Below are 10,404 nucleotides of genomic sequence, written 5' to 3'. Positions count from 1 at the left end.
AAAAAAAAAAAAGAAATACCTATAATTATATTTAATTATAATTTTAAATATCTGATAATTCTAATGTTATATATAATTATAATTATAATTTTATATATAATTATATAAATATATATATTTAAACATATATATTCTGACGTGGGGATGTGCCACGCCAGAAATTTTCTGACGTGGCACATACCCACGTCAGCAAGAGTCTGACGTGGTAAGTCCCACCACGTCAGCAATTATATCAATGTTTATTTTTAAAAAAACTGAAATATTTTCCCGACGTTCATGCATTTTACACGTCAGATTTTTTTGACGTGTGTTGTAACACGTCAGAAAATTCTGACGTGTTACTATTCACCCGTCAGAAAAAAAAAAAAAAAAATTCCTGACGTTTTATATTTTAAACGTGAGGAAATTGCTGACGTGGCAAAAAAAATATACTGTAGCACTAGCACACATAAGAAAATGCCATTTTTTTTGTAGTGCCTGTGTGTACCTTTCAAAGCTACAGAAAATTCAACACCTTGGCTCTGTTTGCCGATGGCAACAAAACAAGCCTTACACTATTCCTTTCAAAATCAACCTCCAACAAGATGGATATCGAGGATTGGGGTATTGGGTCGAGTCTATTTTTACGGTTTTTGAGGATTCGAAGTTTAACTCTTCCGCAGCCTAGGCTGCTCCCAAAGCTCCTGAGGGTTGGGAGAATGGTGTTATTTGTATTTGTTGCGTTGTGGGCAATAAACAACGAGACCCACCAAGAAGGAGAAGAAGAATAAGGTTGTTTGATCCAGAAGAGCCAGAGAAACCAGTCCAGACAGGGTCAAAGTTTACATGCAGCAGCAAAGGGTCAAATCCATAAAAAAAGTCTAGGTTGTTTACTACCTCTCAAGAAACGGCCATCTCGAGCATCCCCATTACATGGAAGTCACCCATTTACCCAATCAGCCTCTCCGTTTAAGAGGTAAAACAAAATTATTGACTGCTCTGTTTTAGTTATCTGTCATTACCCTTTTTGTTACCATTATGTTTTTCTTGTGAAATAGATGTAATGGAACGGCTTACGGTGCTCAGAGTCAAAGGCATGCCCTCCCTTTATTCCTGGTCTTGCAAAAGGTACACATTTTATATTATCTCTTTGTGAATGTTCTTTCTTTGTAGTTTATAGTTCAGCTAAAAGTTTTGCTTATTTAAAGAGCTATAAGAGCGGGAATGTGTGGAATGATTTGGCAGAGAGTGACATTATCTACCCAGCAGAAGGAGCTGAATTTGTGCTTAAAGGCTCTGAACTTGTCGAAGGCTACTCTGGTAAAGTTTAGACTTTTATTTCAGGTGTGACCCTATTAGCTGATTGTTTGATGTTTTTGTGCCATTATTATGCAAAGAGATTCCAGCAGCTTCAAATTAGCAACATGCAAGAAATTCAACAAATACAAGAACCAAATTATCACTCGAAGCGAAAACCACTAGACCAAGTATTTGAAGAATACGAAGAAGGGGAAGAATTCGAAGATGGAGAAAAACAAGCTATACTAGCTCCACCACACCCCAGTCTCGCTGCTCCAGAGGGGTATCCACCGACGAACTTGAAGACACTACGTTTTACTGCACTCTTATTGTAATACTCGGGCCCCATATTGGGAAGATGAGAAGAAGCCCACATAGAGTGGGTAGTTTATAAAGATAGTCATAGGTGCTAAGTCCCACATTATCTAGTTACTAGATGAAATTGGGCTTTATAATGAATTATAGGGAAGCTCCAAATTGACTAGTCATTTTGGGGTGATAGCACAGATATGGCTAGCGCTTTTCCTGGGTCGTTACAAGTGATATCAAAGCCACCTAGTAATGACAGGTCATGTGGTATGGAGCACTGCATGACGTGGACCTGACGGGGACATCAGGATTTTAAGAAGGGGAGTTTGTAACACTTCGGTCCCATATTGGGAAGATGAGAAGAAGCTCACATAGAGTGGGTAGTTTATAAAGATAGTCATGGGTGCTAAGTCTCACATTGCCTAGTTATTAGGTGAAATTGAGCTTTATAATGAATTCTAGAAAAGTTTCAAATTGACTAGTCTTTTTGGGGTGATAGCGCAGATATGGCTAGTGTTTTTTCCTGGGTCGTTACACTTGTGCCGGAGGTTTATCAACGAGGTCCAACAACCCAAGCAAATCAAATATGGGAGGAAGACATGGACTTGGGGTTATGATTTGCGTGTAGGTCGGGGGCATTTTGGGGAAGGTATCAGCAAAAGTGATTACGTGCGAGTCATATGATCACATTTTTGTCAGAGAAGACGGTTGTGACTAACGGATAAGTCGAATTGAAAAATTTTTGGGAAAATTTCAGTAAGCCACCCCAAACTTCCAATCGATTTGACAAGCACCCCTTGAATTACCAAAAATCTTACTTAGGCCCCCTAAACTTTGGTTTGCTCTCAGTATTGACCCTTATGTTAGTTTTCAACGTTAAAGTTAAATAATTTGACTTTTTATACCCATTTTACCCTCACCCCAAAACTACATCGTTTTAGGCTTCAAAACTACAACACCTACTCAGTCCAAAACGACATTGTTTTAAGCATTAAAATTTTTTTTTTTCTTTTATAAAAAAAAAAGAAAAAAAAGCAAAATATTAAAAAAAAAAAAAGACTAAATCGGGGAGGTTGGAGCCACCCCCCAGCCGATCTGGGAGTCGAACCACCCCCGTGGCCAAGGGGGTGGTCCGGCCACTCCCAAATGGCCAAAAAAAAAAGGGAGGGGCACCGAGGTGTGAAATTGGTTTGGCCACCCCACTGCCCAGTAGAGTAATGGGGTGAAACCACTGACCTTAGGAGTAGTCGGTAGCACCCGATCACACATACTTCTGCGGGTGAAAGGTGGTAGATGCATCGCGGCGGCCATGGGAATGTTCGCCACCCGACCGGCCAAGGGGTGGCTGGCCAAAAATGGGGTGGTCCGGCCACCCCATTTTGGCCCCCGATTTTGTCTTCTTCTCCCTTTTTTATTTATTTATTTATTTATTTTAATATTATGCTCAAAACGACGTCATTTTGGATTTTGTGGTGATGTAGTTTTGGTTGAGGGTAAAATGGGCATAAAAAATCAAACTATTTGACTTTAACGTTGAAAACTAACATAAGGGTCCAAAGTGAGAGCAAATCAAAGTTCAGTGGGCCTAAGTGAGAGTTTTGGTAATTTATGGGGTGCTTGTCAATTTGGCTAAAAGTTTGGGGGCTTACTGAAGTTTTCCCAAAAATTTTAAACTTTGGTAGGTTGTATTGTAAAAATTGACACATTGGGGTTGAATCAAAAATCGGCTCAAACTTTGAGAGTAAAACGTAATTAACTCAAAAAATGATATTTTAATGTTATAGGGAAATATAAAAGGAAGCTATTATGGAGTGTATTTAAATAGGGAAGCAAAAAGTAGTTTTGTTCCCTAAATTTAAGGAAAATGATAACGAAGTTGCTGTAAATACTCTAATTAGCATTCCCAGCAGCTACCCTAAAGCTGCTTCCCTTTCCTACATATAGGAAAAATCTCATCTACAACAGCTTCTCTATATCTTCCTTATACATTCGGATTGCTATAGTTGAACTCAACTGTAGCAATCCACATATTTTATTATAATCATAAAAGGACATTCTCTCTCCTTTACATGATTCAATTGTACCAATCCCAATATATCTTTGTGTAAGGCAATTGATATCAATAAGAAGTATGCAATGCAATATGTATCTATATAAGGGAAATGTTAGGTGTTATTCTAGTATCTTCCTGGTTCTATGAGTATATCATTTTCTAAAAAAAGGAAAAAGACGGTGACCATTATTTCTCTCTTGATTTTTAGAAAATAATATACATATAGGACCAAGAAAATACCATGAGAGCATCTAGCATTACTCTATAAATAATTACATGATAAACCTTGCCAACAATGTCTATCGACTATCTACAATGTCATGTACATTATCTCTACGCCACTACTAGATTTGCTCCACCCGAACTCACCATATATATAAAAGAAATGATATAATTTATATTTTTTCAACCATCTTTTAACAATTTCCATAGTTGATAGATGAATTAACCACTAAATTTATGTAGGTCTACGTGAGTTCACAATTCTAATGATTCATTTATTGAATTTGTAAAAAAGATAGTTTAAAAATGGTTATGTAGCATGCCTATTTTCTTTGCATCTCATTGGATCTTGGCCCATATGAGCTCACATTAAGCTTTTTGTTCCTCCTGCACATGATCTCTATTTGCTTCATTAATGGTTTTGAAGGCCAAGCTCAAACTCAAATTTTTAATCTTGTTGCACCATATTTATTTCATTAAAAAATAAATAAAAAAAGAGAGCATTTATGTATTCTAACTCAATAGACTTATTCTCTTGTCATCATTATTGTTGCAGGTCCAAGAGGGGGTAATCAATTCAATTACGTAAACTAGTCTTTCAAACCCCCGTGCTTGGTTTTTTATTTTGTGAAGTAGATAAATAAGCTTATTATTAAAAATAAAAATAAAAATGAATATACAACAAAATCCGGAGCATCTTCCCAAAGCACACCATGGAATCAATGTACCTCTCAGCAAAACGAGACAAAAAATTTGCGCGTCAGCATATATTTTCACATTGGCGCTAGTCAACAGCTTCTTTGGTGCATTTGTCTCAGAACTCAAAAATCATTATTCATTCGTTTCTTCTTCCTCGTGACCCAGCAGTGTTGGTGCTGGTCAACTACTTTTTCTAAACGTTTATAAGTTTGGATCTAAAATCTGTTTTGTCTAAAAAAATCATCTAAGTTTGGACTCTAGTGAATGGCACCGTGATGAAAGGTCTTCACCGTTGCTGGGTCACAGGGAAAAAAGAAACGAACGATTTTTAAGCTATGAGACAGATGCACCAAAGAAGCTGTTGACCAGCGCCAATGTAAAAATATACTGATGGGACATAATGCAGGGGCATTTTTGTAAAAAGGGCTGAGGTCAAGCTTCAAAGGCCAAACACTGCTTTTCACGTTTGTTGCTGAACAGCCTGAACAAGGGGCATGGCTTTTACTGTACGACATTACAGAATGACAATCGGCTGAACAGTAAATGCTATATCTTTTGTCTTAAACCGTCTGTCAAATGAAGCCTTGAACTCAGTCCCATGCGTTTTAGTTGGCAAATGAATCGAACATTCCTGATTCGATGAAGCCTAACTCTTAAAAAAAGTTAGCCACAGAATTATAAGTAACATACCACAATAAGATTTTGTTGGATCATGCATTGATTATTTTGTTTAAAAATTAATTGGTATTTAGTGAAGAAAACTAAATTATTTTATGATATTCGAAATTTTACCCCATAAGGCATATTTTAAGAACCGTCTAAGCAAGGACGGAGCTGGACTTTGGTATGGGTAAAGCCGTAAGGGCCAAGGGCCAAAAATTTTAGTGAATAGTAGCCAATTAGTGAAAAAAATAACATAAAATAAAATAAAATATTGTTTTTTTTTCCTTATGTTCAGGGCCATATCCTACACCCACCACCCCCTAGTTCTGTCCCTGCGTCCAAGTGAGCAGAGTGGTATTGTTGCACCTCAATAATCTCTCTCTAAAGATGACACTCTCACGACTCGAATCCATGACCTTGGCTTTGGTACTATTTGTTGGGTCGGACCTTTTGCCATCTCATTCAAAAATCAATTGGTGTCCAGTGAGGGAGGCCAAATCCTTTTATCGCATTCAAAATCACGCACTGCAAGGCATGTTCTAAAAACCATCCAAGTTAGCAGAGTGACATTGTTGCAACTCAACAATTTTTTTGGTCACTTTAAAAATAATGTGACTTTTAAAATTACTATTAGACTTGCGATTGATTATTATTAAATTTTGATTAAATATAATTTTAAAAGTTACCTTATTTTTGGAGTAACACAAGAGGGACAAAGGGCCTTCTGACATTAGTCGTATTAAAATTATGGGTAACAATTCGTTGGCATGTCAGGTTTATGGTTGTGTTAAAGTATAAGTATAAAATTATATATGTCAACTCTAATTTAACATATTTAATTAAATAAGTTAAATTCCTCAATCTTAATCTTCTAATTTTGTATTGAATTCATATCGGGTTCGCGGGTCTCGTTAAAAATTATTAATCATTATATTGCTTATAGGGTTCTAGTGATGTTGAAATATAGATATAAAATTATATATAAAAGTCAACCCTAACCCAACCTCTTAACCTTAAACTTTAATTTTGTGTTAAACTTATAAATGATGTAAGAAATTATCGGCCCTAATTAAAATTAGGATTCCAATTACCGCTGAAAACGACCCCGCATTAAAATATCCGGAAAATGCCCGGCTTTTTTTAAGCCCCAAATGTATTTGTCGGTGAATTGAAGACTTCTATCTTTTGACCAAAACTTTAAAATAAAAATAGAAAAAGTAAAAAAATAGAGAGGGACCTCACAGGCTGGCAGCCCATCAATCCAATTACCTGACGTTATAAGTGACCCAGTCAAAGATTACCTACCTGACTCTTAGAGTAGACAAATTGTTAAGAAAACCTGCGTCATCAGTGACCTATTAGAAAGATGTATGTTATATTATAAATTATTATTTATTTATTCTATACTTTATCAGAACGTGATTAATTGTAATAATATCTATTGTTGAGAATCAATGACAATAAGGGATGATACGAATAGTAGGTGCGCCTTCAAGCTCAGTTGAAATATAATTTAACTAAGCTTCATCATAACATTAAGAAAACCCAATAATCGGATATGACAATCTCGGTTATGGGAATTGAACTAACGTTCTAGTGTTTATCTAACTATAAGGGACAATGTATTATAAATTGGAGTAATGCTATTGATTATTTTCTATTCTCTTAAAGTTGATGTGACTTTTAAAATTATTATTATATGAAAATTTAATAAGAATTAATCTCAAATCTAATGATAATTTTAAAAGTCATATTAACTTTGTAAAGAAAAAAAATAGTCCCTAACATTGCTCAAGTGGTATTAGGAATAGTTTAATGGTCATATACTATTTATTGAGTAGTTTTAGGAGTAGGATAATTTTTACTCTATAGTTTTTATGTGTGTTCCATAAAAAGAAAAAAGAAAAACATCTTTATAAATTGATATCATAGTTTGAAATTGATAAAATAATTATTAAGTAACTTTTAAATGTGCGTTTCAGAAAAAGAAAAAGAAAAAGTAACTTTTTATTTATTTTTATTTTTATTTTTTATGACCATTTACGGGTTATAGAACATTGTCATTCTTATTACTAAAAAGAACATTCTATGTTATCAACAACTTGATAAATTAAGTCTATGGAGAGAGACTTTAACATCCTTACAAACACGTAATTTGTGATGAATAGATTTTTATTAAGTTTCTTGCTATTCGTTAGCTATTTATATCATTTTAAAGAGATCAATTCAACAACTTGTTCTAAGAAAATAATTATTATAAAATAATACTTAAAATAAAGAGATTGCAATAATATCTAATTATTATAATTATGAAAAATATTTAAAAAAGACCATTAACAAAAATATTAAGAGAATAATTTTGAGAATATTAAAGAGATCCTATCAATTAGGCAAAAGAATAGACATCTCATCCGAGTATCAATACGACCATAACACTTTTCTTTTTCCCTTTTTATAATCTACCCACCTTTTCATTTATTTTGGCAAAAAAAAAAAAAAAACCTTTTTCATTTCTTCGTTTACAAGTTATTGAAAAAGATTATTATTATTCTACACTCCATGAAAGATAATATAAAAGGCGACCGTCGATCACGTCGCAACCAGTAATTGATTAAGATTGACAGATGAGGAGAGCAGAGCTGGTGTTTGTCCCTTCCCCTGGAGTCGGTCATCTCGTATCCCTAATCGAGTTTGCAAAGTGTTTGCTTGAACGGGATGATCGTCTCTCCATCACCGTTCTCGTCATAAAGCCACCAATATTTGAGAACATCTTGGATGCCTTCATTCAATCAATCGCTGCCTCCCACACCCGCATAAAATGTATTCTTCTTCCCCCAGTAGATCCTCCTCCGGGAGAGGTTTTCCTCAGCTCTGTTGAAAAATTTGTCACCGATTTCATTGAAAGCCACAAATCCCATGTCAAAGAAGCTATCATCGGCAGCGTGTTATCCAATTCCATTCCGCTTGCCGGGTTGGTGGTGGATATGTTTTGCACCACCATGATCGACGTGGCACACGAGCTCGGTGTCCCATCTTATGTGTACTGCCCTAGTAATGCAGACTTTCTTGGCTACATGCTCTACCTTCCGACCCGGCATGACCAGGTCGGTGTCGAGTTTACTGAGTCGGATCCTGAGACGTCCATTCTACCGAGTTATGTCAACCCTGTTCCTTCTAGCGTTTTGCCTTCATTCGCTTTCCACAAAGAAGGTGGGTACATCTCCATGGTCAATCATGGTAGAAAGTGCAAAGAGGCCAACGGTATTCTCGTCAATTCGTTTCATGAGCTGGAATCCCATGCGTTCAGCTCGTTTTTGGCTGATGGGATCCCTCCTGTTTACGGAGTTGGGCCGTTGATTAACCTCAAAGGTGAGATAAATTCGGAGGCGAATGGGGCGGAACATGAGAAGATCAGGAAGTGGCTCGACGATCAGCCTCCATCATCCGTGGTGTTCTTATGCTTTGGGAGCTGGGGGAGCTTCAGTGCGCCGCAGTTGAAGGAGACCGCGCTTGCGCTCGAGCGGAGTGGGCACCGGTTCATCTGGTCCGTGCGTTTGGAATCCCCGCCAGGTGAGAAGGTTGCAGCGCCGTCAGAGAGGCCGAATCTCGAGGAGGTCTTAACCGTAGGATTCCTGGAAAGGACGAGAGAAATCGGAATGATATGTGGGTGGGCCCCACAAGTGGAGGTCCTGGCCCACAAGGCAATCGGAGGGTTCGTATCGCATTGTGGGTGGAACTCGATCTTGGAGGGCCTGTGGCATGGCGTGCCTATTGCCGCGTGGCCGATTTACGCGGAGCAGCAAATCAATTCCTTTCAGATGGTGCGGGATCTGGGTTTAGCTGTGGAGCTGAAATTGGATTATAGGGGCGGTGGTGAGGTTGTGGCGGCGGAGGAGATTGAAAAGGCAGTCAAGTGTTTGATGGACGGTGAGAGTGAGGTGAGGAAGAGGGTGAAAGAGATGAGTGAAAGGAGTAGGAAGGCTGTAGTGAACGGCGGATCTTCTTTTGCTTCAATTGGACGGTTGATTGAGAGTATGCTGGGGAAGCAATGTTGAATCAACGTTGTAGTGAAAGATTGATGCACCTTTTCAAGTTTCAAGGTTTTCTCCTTCAGTTTTTTTCCTTTATCAATGCATCGTAATCAGCGTGGGTGTTAAAGCTGGTACCATAAGTTTACCATGATAATTGATCCATGTTTATCTTCAACGTTAATGGTTACAATGGATAAGGTGTACTTTATCCGTGGATTTGCTCAAAATATAACAGAATCAGAATACCTAGTTATTGCTTGAAAAATTGCCCATCAAAATTTTTATCATTCAGACCATTCAACCTCATTCAATAGCCACCAACGAGCCGCATGTTCCACGCAAAATAAAATATTATTTACATTTTAAAAAATAAATGTAAAATAAAGTAATAAAATAAATAATTAAAAAATATGGGATGATTGGCGACTCCATTTTCCCCGGTCACTCTCAACCGGTCTTTCGGGGTGGCTTCGGCCACCTCTTAAGGCCTTAAGGGTGGTTCGGCTATCCCCTAGGAGCAAACCTATAAATCAATTTTTTTTGGGCTTGGCCCTAGGGTGTGGCCAAACCACCCCCTAGAGCCATGAAGCCACCCCCAACCGGCTCTTAGCCACCCCCATGGCTGAGCTAAGGTGGCTGGCCACCCCTATAGGGAAAATGGGGTGGCCAACGTACCCATATTTTTTAATTATTTATTTTATTATTTTATTTTATATGGACTTTGCAAATTCCTAACAATGTGAGAGTTTTCTTATGGAAGATGTGTAGCAACATTTTGCCCACAAAAGAAAATCTCCAGAAAAAAGAGGTGGTGCAAGAATCTACATGCATGTTCTGCGAAAGGGAAGTGGAGACAGTTATCCATGCGATTTGGCAATGTCCGGCAGCGCAGGACGTGTGGGGGGTTTGCTCGCGGAGTGTCCAGAAAAGCTCAAGCAACGATGCACGAAAGAAGAGTTTGATTTATGTGTGAGGGTAGCATGGGGCATCTGGTGTCGACGTAATTCTGTCATGCATGGAGGGCGCCATTTACTCATCCAGTTCAGATTGTAAAAGAGGCTGATAGGGCACTGCATGAGTTTAAAAAGGTACAAGAAAAGGACGAAGTGCAGGTAGTAGAAATTGAAGAAATGCCGGAGATCAAATGGA

At 37.7% G+C, this 10,404-nt stretch overlaps 1 protein-coding gene and 1 pseudogene across 1 annotated transcript; both read left to right on the top strand.

Moving 5' to 3' along the window:
- Nucleotides 1-584: 584 nt before the first annotated feature.
- LOC132181899 (protein SOSEKI 2-like) lies at nt 585-2,305 on the top strand (annotated as a pseudogene).
- Nucleotides 2,306-7,809: 5,504 nt separating this feature from the next.
- Nucleotides 7,810-9,486, top strand: LOC132182508 (UDP-glycosyltransferase 71K1-like). Its single transcript, XM_059595774.1, has one exon. It carries the CDS (start codon nt 7,849-7,851, stop codon nt 9,277-9,279), a length of 1,431 nt encoding a protein of 476 aa, XP_059451757.1. The 5' UTR covers nt 7,810-7,848; the 3' UTR covers nt 9,280-9,486.
- Nucleotides 9,487-10,404: the final 918 nt, after the last annotated feature.

Source organism: Corylus avellana, chromosome ca5, assembly GCF_901000735.1.
Source record: "Corylus avellana chromosome ca5, CavTom2PMs-1.0".
In the NCBI taxonomy this organism is placed as follows: Eukaryota; Viridiplantae; Streptophyta; class Magnoliopsida; order Fagales; family Betulaceae; genus Corylus; species Corylus avellana.
The sequence above is the reverse complement of the archived record's forward strand: the minus strand, read 5'-3'. Positions and strand labels throughout refer to the sequence as shown.

Bases quoted from the DNA above. Each gene is read 5' to 3' on its own strand.
- LOC132182508 (XM_059595774.1), top strand. From the start codon at position 7,849: ATGAGGAGAGCAGAGCTGGTGTTTGTCCCTTCCCCTGGAGTCGGTCAT.